Source organism: Dendropsophus ebraccatus, chromosome 9, assembly GCF_027789765.1.
Source record: "Dendropsophus ebraccatus isolate aDenEbr1 chromosome 9, aDenEbr1.pat, whole genome shotgun sequence".
NCBI lineage: Eukaryota > Metazoa > Chordata > Amphibia > Anura > Hylidae > Dendropsophus > Dendropsophus ebraccatus.
Genome location: NC_091462.1, coordinates 41945738 through 41961581, shown reverse-complemented (window position 1 = coordinate 41961581; position 15844 = coordinate 41945738). Strand labels below are relative to the sequence as shown.

The 15844-nt window shown below is 40.3% G+C and overlaps 1 protein-coding gene across 2 annotated transcripts in view; it reads right to left on the bottom strand.

Moving 5' to 3' along the window:
- Positions 1-342: 342 nt before the first annotated feature.
- Positions 343-15844, bottom strand: part of COL6A2 (collagen type VI alpha 2 chain) — a 35954-nt gene continuing 20452 nt past the window's right edge. Inside the window, exons 12-28 of one of the 2 annotated variants that reach the window (XM_069983079.1) lie at positions 15170-15232; positions 14565-14627; positions 13813-13902; positions 13501-13563; positions 13336-13398; positions 13073-13135; positions 12422-12484; positions 12187-12237; positions 12069-12104; positions 11777-11839; positions 11558-11620; positions 11222-11257; positions 10984-11029; positions 8026-8178; positions 6901-7353; positions 6624-6662; positions 343-1713 (exon numbers count right to left, since the gene is read on the bottom strand). In XM_069983079.1, the coding sequence (XP_069839180.1) occupies positions 1115-1713; positions 6624-6662; positions 6901-7353; positions 8026-8178; positions 10984-11029; positions 11222-11257; positions 11558-11620; positions 11777-11839; positions 12069-12104; positions 12187-12237; positions 12422-12484; positions 13073-13135; positions 13336-13398; positions 13501-13563; positions 13813-13902; positions 14565-14627; positions 15170-15232 (2007 nt within the window). In that variant the 3' untranslated portion in view covers positions 343-1114. Of the gene's footprint in view, positions 1714-2936; positions 4747-6623; positions 6663-6900; positions 7354-8025; positions 8179-10983; positions 11030-11221; positions 11258-11557; positions 11621-11776; positions 11840-12068; positions 12105-12186; positions 12238-12421; positions 12485-13072; positions 13136-13335; positions 13399-13500; positions 13564-13812; positions 13903-14564; positions 14628-15169; positions 15233-15844 lie in introns of those variants that run through there. The other variant, XM_069983080.1, reaches the window with a different exon arrangement.

The window sequence follows — 15844 nt, the reverse complement described above, 5'->3', positions numbered from 1 at the left end:
TACCTCTGGTTTGACGGCACTAGATGTAGTATTTCACACCATAAGTTATCTGCAGAGTCCGGAGGACTGTTAGGAGCACTGCCCTCCCCCCAAATTGCAAATTCGGCCCGGATCAGCATAATGGGGGACGGGCAGTGCTCTTAACGGTGCTCTGGACAGTGGCTTCAACTACTAACTGTACTGGAACGGTGCCGAGGAGGAAGGTAAGACACACGCCTTCCTCCCCGCTCCCCGGCTAATCTAAACTGCTGATAGTTCCCCTTTAACTCTTATATGCCCCCATATATTGCCTACTGAATGCACTTATTTACCAGTACTCCATGAATAAAGAAAGACACAACATGACAGGAGAACACTTTATTGTCTTTACAGCAGGGTATTCCAGGACAAACAAAAGATGGTCTCCTAATTCCTGGCTAGCTGCGTCACTTGACAACAAGCTGTTTTTTAGGGGCCAGATCTCCTTTTTCCCTTTTTCAGATGTACAAAAATACATTTCTATGTCACCAACCCTTTGCCCCATTACGTCCCCTGCCACAGGTTTAAGATTCAGGACACCACGACATGTGACCTGCAGTTAGCACCGCATGAATGTGACACTGACCACACTTGAGCATGAGACAATGCATTGCGCACACCCAAGAATGGTTTCCCGTTACAACACAAAAGATTCCTATTTTAGAAACAAAATTAGTTATACCCATTAACCTGCAATTGAATGTTGTTGTATATGTGTACACTTCCCGACCCCTATGTCTTGTGTTCACGATAGTGTATTTCACTGTTCCTTTTGAAAGAACTATACCCCCCAAGTCTGTGTCTGTCCATGTATGTATTGGTGTATGTGTTTTTTTGTGTGTGTGTTTTAATGTTTTTATGTAGGTCATGATTTATCAAGACATGAGAAGTTGGAAGTTTCTATTGATTTTGATTGATAAGGAAGAATAACAATTGTAGAACATTTTGCAGCATGGGGCCAGTTGATTCAGTACATAAAGCTCATAAGACACTGAAAGTTTTCTGTTACAGAAATGGTCAATCTCAAGAGCATTATGCACTGCTTATGGGGATAGGATCCATGTTTTCTCATTTCTTGATAAATCTTGGCTTGTGTTTAACAAACCCAATTCACAAATCTGTCCATGAATGCATTCTCAGTGAGTCTGGCATAATCTTTCTCCTTAAAGATGGCCGCTCCCTCTCCTAAACTCAGCTTCTTTAGCACCTGTACGTCAAGGTCTGATCCAACAGACACCAAAGTAGGCACAACATTATGCTTTTTCATGGCTGTCACTGACTCCTCCAGACCCTCCTGACCAGTGACGCCATCGGTGATGAGGATAAATGAAGTTTCTGCAAACTTCCTTGCACCTCTCCTGCTGTCCCCAACGATATTATTGATGGCGTACACAATGGCATTTCCAATATTGGAGGACGAGTCATAGTAGGTAAGACGCGATAGACCTTGGTAAATCTCAGTTAGATTATGGGTAAGTGGAAATACCACAGCTTGCTCATCCTTTCCGCCATACTGTAATAGGGCCACCCGAGCATTGTTAGAGTCAGTATCAGTCCTTGACAGAGACAGGCGTCTAGATACCTCCTCGATAAATGTTGTTGCTTGTCTGAAGTTTTGCTTTCCCATACGTTCAGAGCTATCCAGAAGGAAGACAACATCCACTGGGCGCTGAGTGCATTGTGCAACTGCAAGTTCTGTGGGAAAAAGGTGTACATATACTATGTATACAGCTGATATACTCACTAAATATACTGATCATACCTGCATGCATGTATATACTGTAGCTCAATAAGTATAGGTTTGGCTGTCTAATAGGGACTTGCACGCGCAATGTCCCCCCAATATATTAGCAGATTAATTAAAAAGTAGCAGAATGGGTTCTGATAAGAGAATAGCAGTGGTGGGAGAGCAATATTTTGGTACCCCCCCCCCCCCCCAAAAAAAAGGCAATGTCACAGCATGTTTTCAGGAAAAGTCATATTTCCCTTGCACCATCCTTAATAGGGCAGCTATAGGGGCTACAAAGGAATCAGTCATACCTACATTTGAGGGACTTCCTAATGATGGAACCTATTTTAACTGCCTTTCGTGCTTTCTTTTATGCTTCTGATGCAATCTATCTGCTCTTTAATCTTCATTGCCCCACCTATTCTAGTTGTACTCTTTATGTGGGAATTTAGCCAACTCTGAACTCTCACCATGTGGGGCTGCATGGGTGGATGGGTTTATTGTGAAGTCAGTGTGGTGGGAGGTAGAGTTGGCTGAATTCCTGTCTAAAGTGTACAACAGGAAAAGGAAGCACATTACAGGATGTACATTAGACAGGAAGGGGTGCAATAAAGACAACAAAGCAAACAGTTTACATCAAAAAGGAAAAATAGTACATCACAGGAAAATAGTGAAATAATTTTAGTTAGCAATGTAGGTTTATTTATTGTAGACAGTATTGTTAGAGAGTTGAAAATAGGTTTCATCATAGGAAAATGACTTATAACTGTTTTTTTTTTTATAATAGAGATGATGTGTGAACATAGCCTAAAAAGTATAATTGTACATTCCTATAAGCACCATTAACATTGCCATATTTTAATATTATATTTATTACTGAGACAAGTAATAATCATAAATCTACTTTTCATTATATAAATCTGCTTCTTTGTGGTAAGAACTATAAGGGCATAACTCAGTGTATGTTGCAGTTATCACTCTTTTTCTTTGTACACATCCACACCAGAGCACATACAAACATGTATACATCCCATAAAGCAGCGCAATGAAGACAAAATCACAAAAGCAGAAAAAAAACACAAAAACAGTGAAAGTAGATAATGAAGGACAGGTACTACGAAGCAATTGTCTGTGCAATCCATAGAATACAATTAACTAAACAAAGCCATTTGTTGTCATTTATTAAGGGGTTGTTTCATGACAACAACCTTACTGCCATTTGCCATGCTAGTATATACATCAAAGTGGGGGTTCCCCTTGTCAGGACTTCCTTCTAAGAGCCAGAGAGGAGACCTGCTCACAAATAACTGCCGTATAATGCTACATTTTCCCCTGTAGAGGTCTCTGCAGACATAATGTATGACCAAGGGGCATTTCCCAGTGACAAAAGCTGACTGCCTGGGGTTACAATTCCCAGTCTGGAAGCTGTTATACATGCGGTTATTTGCAGGGTTTTAGAACTTTATAGAGATTTTTCCTTTAACTTGTTTATATTTTATTAGCATGGAAAGTAAGGCACATTGCGCCTGAACAACTAAAGCAACTATTAACAAGTACCCAATTCCCTCAAACCCTACAAATATTACTTTGAAGAGAAGGGAGAGTAGTTGATTAAATTTTTACTATTCTAGAACATGTTTTTTTTTACATGTCCTAGAAACATGTCAGATGTTGATCGGTCTAGTTGTACAGCTTGCTGGTTGCTGGTTGAGCTCTTTTCTCCTTGGCAGAGACCATCTCCATTGTACGTCTTTACAGGCCATCTCCTATAGCCAGCAAATGCTTCTCATGTCTCTATGTAATAGGTGGGGTCTGGACACCAAGACCCCAACTGATCAATACCTTTGACATGTCTTAACAGGGACACTTTAAGGGCACCTGAATTAAAATTTTAAAGGGTTATTCCTGGATAAGATTATTAATGGTGACCCAAACCCAGAATAGGCCATTAGCATCAGGTTGGTGGGTGACTGACTTTCAGCAGCTCAGCCGATCAGCCGATTAAAGAGCTCTCACTCACAGGTTAGAGCAGCAGCTTCTTATTTGTTAAGACTGCCCTGTACTTCTGTGCAACGTACACTGAGGAGTGGCAGAGAAGTGTGCCGCAGCCATGTTCCATTCAAGTCAATAGGACAAGGCTAAAGTACACTGCACAGATACTACTAAGTGTACAGAGTGAGGACCCATGTCTAAAATAGAGACTGCTTTACTCAACAAGTGTGCATGGCCCCTTCAAACAGCTGATCATTGAGGATCGCAAGAGTCATCATCCACTAATCTGATGATCCCTAGTGATGGATAATACTTATACCCCACTAATCTGATGACCCATAGTGATGGCCTATACTATTGATAGGCACTCTAGGTAAAACCCTTAAATTTCAAGTGTTGGGGGGAAGTAAGCATTACTAAATGTACAGATAAATTAAGAGCAATTTTAGTAAAATGTTATTTGCACCTATATTATATTTTATGTAAGTGTAATAAATTACATTACAGAAAATTTAATATATATCTTTAATAATAATTTGGCCATGCCAGAGTCCTGTCTGGGATATAGCTCTATATATCTCTGCTTTTTATGTACATCTACTTAGTATTAATTATACATTGGGAACACTCATAAACCTCGTCATATACGCCTGTTAAACCCGTAACAGGTACACATTGCCTCTATGACAAATGTGGAACAAGAAAACTGTGTTAGCAAAGTCCAGTCAGTGCATTGGCATCGCCTACAATGTCTGCGTGAACCTTTCTAAAAGAATCAACAAAGAGCCCGGTCCAGTTCTGCCTCTCCTCTCCGCTGGAGAATTTGGCCCTTTCAGCTGTATAAACCATCATAGCAATCAGCTGGGACTGCGTTGGGGGCTCGGAAGGCACCTTCTGAGACTCAAGGAATTCAGCAACCTGAGGGATTGTTTTAGGAAAGGCGATCTCCACACCTTCTTCATTAAGGTCGTAATTAACGATAGTTTCGGGGTTATCTCCCCTCCCACCTGCAAGTGAGGGCCAGAAGGACAGGGTCAGGGTTCCCTTTCCCCCGAGACAGTACACATTAAACTGCTTATAGAATGAAGACGTCTCTTCTGCCCTTCCTTATTTTGGCATCCTTGACCACTACGTTTTACTATGTGTCTTCCGCTTATCCAAATTGTCCAGGCCAGATAGGTATTAGTAATATCAGAAACTGTAGGAAACATGGGTCATGATATCATGCAGTGGAGATTTGCAAATTATTGGCTACAGATTTAAAGTGTGAATACAACTGTGATTCTTTGACGCTAAACTATAATTATTTTATTGGAAGGAAGGGTGTAAAGGCTTCCATTGTACTTCTACTGAGAAGATCAAAGCATTGAGAGAACATCGCTTCCTGATACAGTATGTAGAAGATACTGTTCAGGCCCAGATGGCCATCTCAGATATTTGGTGGCCAACTCGCCCCAATAACTGATATCAGGGAGGGTAAAGGACAGCCCAATCCTTTAGTTCTCAAGGAGATAGGCGGCAGATTTCTGGCAGCAGCTTATTCCTTCCCCTCTTATGTTAAACACCCATGTGTGCTTGTGCATGAGGGAATTTGAAGTGATAGCTGTCGTCCAAACAAAAATTCAGCTGACAGCTTTTTCATGTGTAACGAGTTATGAATCTGCCAGGGACAGCAAGTGCAAACTAACTATAGAAGAAGCTGAGAAAAGATATCTTGCTAAAAGTCTCAGTGCTTTGTATTTGTATGTGTCGAAAAGAAATGTGTACATATCTGTAGTGATGAGCGAATAGTGAGATATTCAAATATTCGATATTCGTCCGAATATCCCGCGAATATTCGATATTCGTCCGAATATCCCACGAATATTCGAATATTCGATCGAATATTCGATTCCATTTAAGTCTATGGGAACAAGTATTCGATTAGTGAAAAACATCTATTTGACCATTTGGAGGGTAAAACCAGAAGCTGGGGGATTTGAAAGCTTATTGAATATTTATCGAATATTCGTGGGATATTCGGACGAATATCGAATATTCGAATATCTCACTGTTCGATCGAATATCTATTCGATCGAACAGTATTCGCTCATCACTACATATCTGACTTTTAAGGTTAAAAAGGAAAAAAATGACTTTTCACCTATCCACAGAATAGAGGAAAAGTAGGAGGTCGCGGGGCATCCGACCTCTGTACCCCCCCATGATCTCTGTAATGGGCCTCGTTGGATCTGTTATGAATAGAACCGCAAGTCCGGCACGTGACCCGCGCCTGTACTCATTCCTATGGAGTGACGGAAAGAGCTGAGTACGCTGAAGAGCGATGTACTCATCTTTTTCCGTCGGCTCCATAGTAATGAATAGAGCTGTGGGTTGTGGACTCGCCATTCTATTCATAACAGAGCCAGCAGAGCCCATTACAGAGATAGTGGGGGATACAGAGGTCTGATGCCCTGCGACCTCCTACTTTTCCCCTATCCTGTGGACAGGGGAAAAGTCATTTTTTCCTGGAATACCTCTTTAAGTTTGACTTTCTGAAAAATCACTTTTATGTATCAGTACAAAAAAAGTTGGAAGAAACATGGATGAGATTAGCCAAAATAGTTAGCATTTAGGTATTAGATGGGCATTAAGTAGCCATAAATGGCTTTTCTATTAACTTTGTAGAGTGTGGTCATGTAGATATAGAACTGCTATATAATAGAACCAACATATCTATTATACAATGCAGCAAAGCAAAGAAACATATAAAAGCCGCTATGATCATAAACGTTAGACAATGGCTTATGCACACACTCACAAGAACACTTCCAGGATCAGCCATTACTAGACCTAGAATAATCTATTATAACTATACTTATAATAATAATGTAAAATATATTACCTGCTTGACATGGCAGATCTGGACACACAACCACAGGGTCTATAATAAAAATAAGAGGTATTAAAAGCAATACAATGACTGTATTTAAGGGCATGTAGTGCAATAACATTCTTTATATACAGTATAGACCAACATTCTTGTCCAACGTGTAGACAGCAGAAAGAAGATTTACACAATAAGGCTCAGTTATTTCAGGCTACTAATATATAGACGTGGTTGACCTAAAGCTATGTATTTTATACATCAGTAAACTATCGCCATAAAGGCATTTCCTCACCTGGGCACAGCAGTTGTTCCATGTTGTTGATGAATTCATCCGCTACCAGCTCAGAGAAGAGTTTCATCTTCTGGACTTGCTGTTTATTGTCACAGGCGATGGACGTCAGGGTTTCCGAGTCATCTTCTTTGTTAAACATATCGCCAATACCAATAGCATTAACTATAACATTGCGGTTGCAAAGTGACGTTAGACGATCATCAGGATCTCTTGGATCGTGACGTCCGTCAGTGATGACCACAGCAAAGACTTTAGCTTTGTCTCGTCTTGTCTCCTTGATCAGCTGGTTGTAGGCAAACTGCAAAGCGGATGGGGTCCATGTTCCTCCAGCAATCCACTCAAGGCGTTTCACTGCCTCCTTGAAGCTTGATAGAGAGTCAATGCGGGGGTCATTGAGTTGAATGGCTTCAAATGTGCCTTCATGACTGTACTGAACAACACCAACTCGGGTACCTACAAGGTGAAATCTTTCTAGGTTATGATGTACTTAAATTACAAGGTTACCTAAATTACAAGAATAATAGCAAAGCTTCATTACACATCACATTGTAAAATTTACATTTATAGCACATCCAAAAGCTATGTCATAAATGTCTGATAGATGTTTGTCCACCACTTGGACCTGCACCTAACTCATGAGTGAAGGCTTCCTGGCCTCAATGGTAGCTCATCGTACTAGATGATTAAAGAAGCGTCTGTCAAGTATGTGCACTACCAGTCCATTGAAACAAGAATCCCATATGTTTTGAAGGCCACACCCTCCTTTGTCACCCTCCTTGACAAAGGAGGGTGTGGCCTCCAAAATGTTGCATGCTTACGCCAGCTAAGGACACAAGGACTTCTGTAACGTCCATGCTTGGTGTGAAGACGGAGTCCCTTGAATGTGTTCACACTCGTGGGTGTTGGAATATTGGACATTTAAGGTTGGATTAAAACATAAAGTTGGGAAATTATAATGTGGAAATTTAATAAAGCTTAAGAATTGCTTGAAAACGCATTTACGTGTCAGTATATTTATTGCAAATGTGGACATTCAGGACTTGGCGTCTCCTGTGATTGACATGTGGCACCCTGTGGAGTAAACGGTGTGTTGAGTAGTTTCTTCCATGTCTACATATAACTTACCTATATCGGCATTTGGATCTTTAGCAATGGATCCAAGTTTGCTGACAACATTGATGACAAAGTTCTTCTCCAAAGTAAAGTTTGTATATCCAATACTCTCAGAGCTGTCAATAATAAAGACAATATCCAGAGCACCACAACGTTTCTCACAGTCTGCAGGAGCAAGCAAGATTGTTAACTGGTGGACATCAAAATATCACTATAGATAACGAATCACATTAACTAGCTCATGTAGAAGATGTAGGCATATTATAAAAAGATGAGAGTCGCCTGTAATTTACATCATATGTAGACCTCAACTATGAGAGACAAAATGAGAAAACAAATCCCGAAAAGCACATTGTCTGATTTTGTAAGAATTTATTTGCAAATTATGGTGGAAAATAAGTATTTGGTCATCTACAAACAATCAAGATTTCTGGCTCTCACAGACCTGTAACTTCTTCTTTAAGAGTCTCCTCTTTCCTCCACTCATTACCTGTAGTAATGGCACCTGTTTAAACTTGTTATCAGTATAAAAAGACACATGTGCACACCTTCAAACAGTCAGACTCCAAACTCCACTATGGTGAAGACCAAAGAGCTGTCAAAGGACACCAGAAACAAAATTGTAGCCCTGCACCAGGCTGGAAAGACTGAATCTGCAATAGGCAACCAGCTTGGAGTGAAGAAATCAACTGTGGGAGCAATAATTAGAAAATGGAAGACATTCAAGACCACTGATAATCTCCCTCGATCTGGGGCTCCACGCAGAATCTCACCCCGTGGGGTCAAAATGACCTAGTGAATGAACTGCAGAGAGCTGGGACCAATGTAACAAAGCCTACCATCAATAACACACTACCGCCAGGGACTCAGATCCTGCATTGCCAGACGTGTCCCACTGCTTAAGCCAGTACATGTCCGGGCCCATCTGAAGTTTTCTAGAGAGCATTTGGATGATCCAGAAGAGTATTGGGAGAATGTCCTATGGTCTGATGAAACCAATGTGGAACTGTTTGGTAGAAACACTGTTTGGAGGAAAAAGAATACTGAGTTGCATCCATCAAACACCATACTTACTGTAAAGCATGGGGGTGGAAACATCATGCTTTGGGGCTGTTTCTCTGCAAAAGGGCCAGGACGACTGATCCGGGTACATGAAAGAATGAATGGGGCCATGTATTGTGAGATTTTGAGTGCAAACCTCCTTCCATCAGCAAGAGCATTGAAGATGAAACGTGGCTGGGTCTTTCAACATGACAATGATCCAAAGCACACCGCCAGAACAACGAAGGAGTGGCTTCGCAAGAAGCATTTCAAGGTCCTGGAGTGGCCTAGCCAGTCTCCAGAACTCAACCCTATAGAAAACTTTTGGAGGGAGTTGAAAGTCCGTGTTGCCAAACGACAGCCCCAAAACATCACTGCTCTAGAGGAGATCTGCATGGAGGAATGGGCCAACATACCAACAACAGTGTGTGCCAACCTTGTGAATACTTACAGAAAACGTTTGACATTGCCTCTGTCATTGCCAACAAAGAATATATAACAAAGTATTGAGATGAAATTTTGTTACTGACCAAATACTTATTTTCCACCATAATTTGCAAATAAATTCTTACAAAATCAGACAATGTGATTTTCTGGATTTGTTTTCTCATTTTGTCTCCCATAGTTGAGGTCTACATATGGTGTCAACTCATATGGTGTCATCTTTTTAAGTGGTAGAACTTACACTATTGGTGACTGACTAAATACTTTTTTTCCCCACTGTAAAACAATGAACATGTATATCTTAGCAGGACATAGATAAGCCACTCAACTGACCATCAGCCCAGTAAACCATATTGCATGTAAAATGCTTAAAGCGAATGTACCACTAGGTACATTGTTTTCTGTTTTTTACATGATCAGACTGGCCCCTGCGCAGGGATGCTGGTGCTGCAACCTTTTTTTTAACTGCTGCCTGGTTCCTGCGCATGGTGCCAGTCTACTCCAAAGCACCTCCCCAACACAGAGCACTGGGGGTAGACCCGCCGGCCCTCAGTGTGACGATCTCCCCTCCCTCAGTGACACGTCATAGAGGGGAGGGTGTTTCGTCACACTGGGAGCACCCCCAGTGCTTCATGTAGGGTGGTGCTTGGGAATAGACCAGCTCTGTGCGTGGGAACTGAATGGTAGTTCAAAAAAAGGAAGCGCAGACGCTGGTCTGTTCATGTAAAAAAAAACACACCTAGTACCTAGTGATACATTTGCTTTCAACTTTGTAAACTGCTGACAGATTGTTTAATTTAAATAAAATAAAAGAAGAAAAATAAACACAGATCAGGTGCCCATACACATTTTGGTAGCAGCATGCAGTAGGTGCATGTGATCCCCCTGTGCTTTGTACTTGATCTTGAAAGATGCTGAGTGTGTGATTGCTGAGGGTCTGAATGTTAAGGGTCCTTTTACACGGCCTGATATGGGACTGTGCAAGGATGCAAATGAGTGCTGATCAGTGAGATCGGCACTCGTTTGCAGTGCCATTAGTAGGCATGATTAGTCATGTGGCGGGGTCGCATGAATGAACACTGTATAATTTGTGTGGCCATTTAAACGTATTTCTATCGGCCACGCATCTCTCGTTTTTACAGGGAGATGTGTGGTCGATATCAATCAATTTGAACGCCCGCACAAAAGAAGCAAGAAGCTGATGGGTGTTTTCCTGCTCCTTGGCTGATTGCTGACACTTTTACATGCGTCGATTGGATGAAGAAGCATTTCTAACAACACTCCTTACCGATATTTGGCCCATGTAAAACGGTCTTAAGACCCACCATCAATTACGGTGGTCCACCAGCAGTCAGACCCCCCAGCAATCACACATTCAGCATGGTTGATAAATGTAGTTAGAAGAAAAACCCTTTAATTAATTAATATTCCATGAAAACTTCTGCATGTAATGTTCTGTATGTCATTTCATAGTATATAACTGACCACAGCATCCACATGTCTCCCGAACATAAGTCATGACGTCACATTCCTAGAAAAAGAAGAAATAGTCGCATCAAAGCTTGTAATGTAGCTATATTTTCCTGCCAATACAATGCAATATGCGGTACAGTATGTAACAGCTCTATAATGGGTTTAAATTAGAGCTTTATTATGTACGTTTTATTATGCATGGAAAGTTTAAGTAATTCCTTTTACTTGAGGAACATCATACTATACTCACTGTCAAAGCAGGATCACCAGATGGGCCCAGGTCGCCCTAAGGTGAAGAAAACAAAATGTCATACATCAAGCAGTTTTCAAAGCTACAGACGTTCCCCAAATAATATATTGTCGATCTGTGCAAGGAAAATCCTATATCTAATTTTTTATCCTGTGAAGGCAAAAATATAGTAATGACTTCTATTATGTCTAATTGTTTCTCATACATCAGCAATCCTTTCATTGGGCCTATATTTTATAGATAGATACAAGTGGCTTGGGATGTAACAAGTTGGTTATAGTAATACATATAAATGGTGAATATAAACTGGCACATAGCTATTGTGTAAAAATATACCGGAAGTCCGGGGCCTCCAGTAGATCCACGTGGGCCTGGTTCTCCTACTGGTCCTGGGTCACCCTGTATAAGAGGAAAGAAAGTTACATTATGACTATTTTATTTACTACTGTAATTAGAATTTACATCTCTCTTCTATAAAAGGATAACAATAAAATAATGAAAATCTAACAGCATAGTGAAATTATTGCAATCTTGTGTAAGGCAATGAATACTTACTGGCTCTCCCTTCACTCCCTTAGGTCCTGATGATCCTTTGAGACCAAAGTCTCCTCGTCCTCCCTGAAAAAAAAATAAAGATGAGAAATCCTTGAGCATAAATTATATATTAGTTGGATTTATAATCCATTAGTAAACATTTCTATACTGTAAGTATAGCATGGGATTTACTAAGATATGGAAATATTTCACCGACATCTAAGGGTTCCTGATGTTTTAGAGACTACCTACTGCTCAAATGAATATAACAATGGTTCTGGAATTGCTCTTTTAAGCATAAATGGAGCCTCACCTGCGGTCCTGGAAGTCCTTTGTCTCCCTTATCACCCTAGGATAATAGATAGGAACGTTAATATTTTATCTGCCGCTAAATTAACTACTTTTCTTTAAGGTTTAGTCATCATACTTACTGATGGACCACGTGGACCTGGGTAGCTAATACCGGGTCTCCCTCTGTCTCCCTGTAAGAAAAGCAATTCATTTATTAAGAATATTTTATAGAAAGCATATGGACGCTTTTAGAGAATTCTTCTACATCAATATTTTTATGTAAAAGAGTTCCCAAAATTAAAAGCATTGGATATGGATCCAACTATGTGATTTATTACAAGATCCAGAACAATGTAAGTTGTTAGACATGTGTACCTTAGGTCCTGGTGCCCCTGGGTTACCTCTTTCGCCCATGTCTCCTGGGTCTCCACGTGACCCCTGCAAAGAAAAGCACAGGTGTTAATAGGGATCGTGATCGGAAAAGGTGTGTACCGTGATTGACTGTTTGTTCATGTGCAGTGGTACTCTCAGCCACCTGCTGTGCAATAAAATGTAGAATAGTCTTGTTTAAAAGGGTTTTCCAATTAAAACTAACTTTCCTCATCCACAGAAGATCGGAGGGGGGTTCGACCTCTGTGCCCTCCAGAGATCTCCACATCAGCCTTTAACATGACCAGCAATTCTATTTTTTTCTATGGAGCCGCCAGATAGAGGCGAGTACAGCACTTTAAGTTAAGGGGCCGTACCTAAGTTCCCTACAGCATAAATCTGCAGTGTGTGAAGATATCTCCTGATGGTGTTAGTAAGAAAATATCGCTATGGAGCTATAGGATAAAGTTCTGTAAATAGTTAATAATAATAATAATAATAATAATAATAATAATAATAATATTAATAGTTAAATAGTGTTATAGTGGTTTGTTACCCAGAATGGAGGTTACTTTGTAGGGGACCCCTGAGATAAAATTTTATGGTCAGAAGGAAAGTATGTTGACATGCTGGTACTTTCTTGTTTCTTTCACTTACATTTCTACCAACTGGGCCAGCAGGTCCTTGAGCTCCTCTTGGGCCTGGAGCTCCACGATCGCCCTTTAGGAATGGTAGTAAATGATTACATGATTACTTTTCCAAAAACATGATATCACCTTACTTTAACAATACTTCTTGTATAACATATACTTTAATACTGGGCTTTATCTCTGGGTGATCTGTGTTGTCATGATGCAAATTGGTCATTCATGTGGGTAAGTTAAGTGATTCTAGGTTAAAAAAAATTATTATGAGTTTACCTTTCCTCCTTTTATACCAGCTTCCCCACCAAGACCTCGTGGTCCCTCTGGTCCAGGATCACCCTGAAGTCACAAAAGTCACCAAAGTTATAACCAGAACAATGATGAGAGATCTGGAAGTTAATATCAGTCCACAAATATATGCTAGGCCACCATTTCATTTACCTTCTCTCCTTTGGGACCATCAGTTCCAGGACCTCCTTTGTTACCAGGGTCTCCTCTACGGCCCTAAATATAGACAAATTATAAGAAAGTGTCCAGAATAGTAGAATGAGTTTTTTTTCCCTTTCTCTAGTTCAATGTTACAGGATGATAGTCTGAACTGGACCATCAGTTTTCAACAAACTATGTTATTATTTAGCTAGTATGGTTGAACAACACATGTCCATCAAGTTCAGCCATGTTATGATGCTAAACCATGATACAAAAGAAATGTAAACCACAACAACAATAGGCAAAAGACTAATATGGACTTACTGGCTCCCCTTTTGGTCCGGGAATTCCAGGTCCACCTTTTCCTCCTTTTTCACCGGGAGAACCGGGAGCTCCAATATTTCCTGCAGGACCCTAACAATGAAGAAATGGTCAGAATGGACAATGTAGAGAATACTTGGTGGAGAAGAATCTCCTGTAATATTTTATTCCACTTCCCACTGTAATAAGTAATTGCTAAAAAAAAAATCAAGATTATTGTAACTGATCAAGTTTTGGACCTTACTGTACATTTCCTATTTGCTTTCATGTTTATTATCAGTCGTATAGAAGAAAAAAATCTGTATGCACTCACCACTTTAGCAGATAAAAAAGTCCTTTATCCGTGTATTGGACTCACAGCATGTTGCAAGCGGGTGGAGGACGCCAAACCTTCCACTGATGACAGCTGTTTCACGCCTCTCCCGACGCTTCCTCAGATCTGAGGAAGCGCCGGGAAGTGGGCGTGAAACAGCTGTCATCAGTGGAAGGTTTGGCGTCCTCCACCCGCTTGCAATATGCTTTGAGTCCAATATACGAATAAAGGACTTTTTTATCTGCTAAAGTGGTGAGTGCATACCGATTTTTTTCTTCTATACGACTGTTTACAAGTGCTGCCTTTAGCTCCATCTGTATATCTGCACCCCCGATGGCCTGGTACCTTTACTAGAGCACAGTACATATCACTGGCTACACAATACTATGGATATGAGATAGTGCCGACCCCTGTATCTTCATTTTACTTTCATGTTTATTACCTTATCTCCTTTCTCTCCAAAAGGCCCGGGTGGTCCGCTAGTTCCAGGTCTGCCAGGATCACCCTAAAATAAAAATAATACAGACAATTTATAACATGTTTTATACACCAACTCAAAAGAAACAGCAATGAATAAACATAATAAAAGTATGTAACAATTTGCTTAGAAAATTACAAAAAAAATTCCAGTAATTCCATATTCACATATATGTCGGTGGTGCAGTCTCTTTGTAGGCTGGCTTGGTATGTCACTTCTACAGTCTTTTTATTGTATGTTGTGTATAATTGTTGAATTATAGAAAACAACTGATGAAACCAATAATGTCATTGTCATAGAGACATGAGTCAAATGTTTTCATCGGTGGGGTCTGGGTGCTGACATCCCCACCAATTGTTAAAACCAGCAAGGTCAGGCTATTAGCTTTATAAGGTTAGACGGCCCCTGTAAAATATTTTGTGAATAATTTTCTAAGCAAAACAGTACATGTGCCTGGACTGTACTTTATGAATTTCCATTCTAATCATTCTCCATTTGTTCTTTCAATAAGATTTGAATCTGGAAAAATGCTTTTTTAAACAGAGACTAACTTAAAGCTAGCCACCTACTTTAATTCCACGGTCTCCATCTTCTCCCCTGTCTCCTGCATCTCCCGGATATCCATCAGGACCCTGGAAAATAAATTACACAGTGAGCGGTGCAAAACAACCACAATAATAATAACATATTTAGATAACAATGATAAATATATATTATTAATGATAAATATATTATGATGATCACAGGTCAGGTGCTAAGTGGATTCATAAGCTCTAACCATTTCCTATCTTTATGAGGCAGTAAGAATAATAATGCTTGCTCAATAGATAATCATGGTTCACGCTAGTTGTAGTGATTGTTATTCGCAAAATGCAGGTGGTAATTTCTTCTTTAGCAAACTATTCCATAGAACTCGATGGGCCTTGGGTATACTGGCAGGGGTAGTGAGGACTGAGGACTTATCTGGTCATCTACAGTATTTGCTCTCTTTTTAGTGCAACTACTCTTTATACTACTTATTTGAAGCATTGTTTTGCTTTGTGTTAGCTGGAAGCCGTTTGCACTCATTTCATTTCTGGTGCCCAGAACTCTACAGCATACTGCAGATAAGGCTGCACCAAAGCTTTATAAAGCAATAACATTATGCCCTGAGGGTCCATGCCTGTTTTAATGCATGACAATATCCTGCTGGCTTTAGAAGCAGCTGACTGACATTGCATATGCATACTCCTAGAAGAGCATGA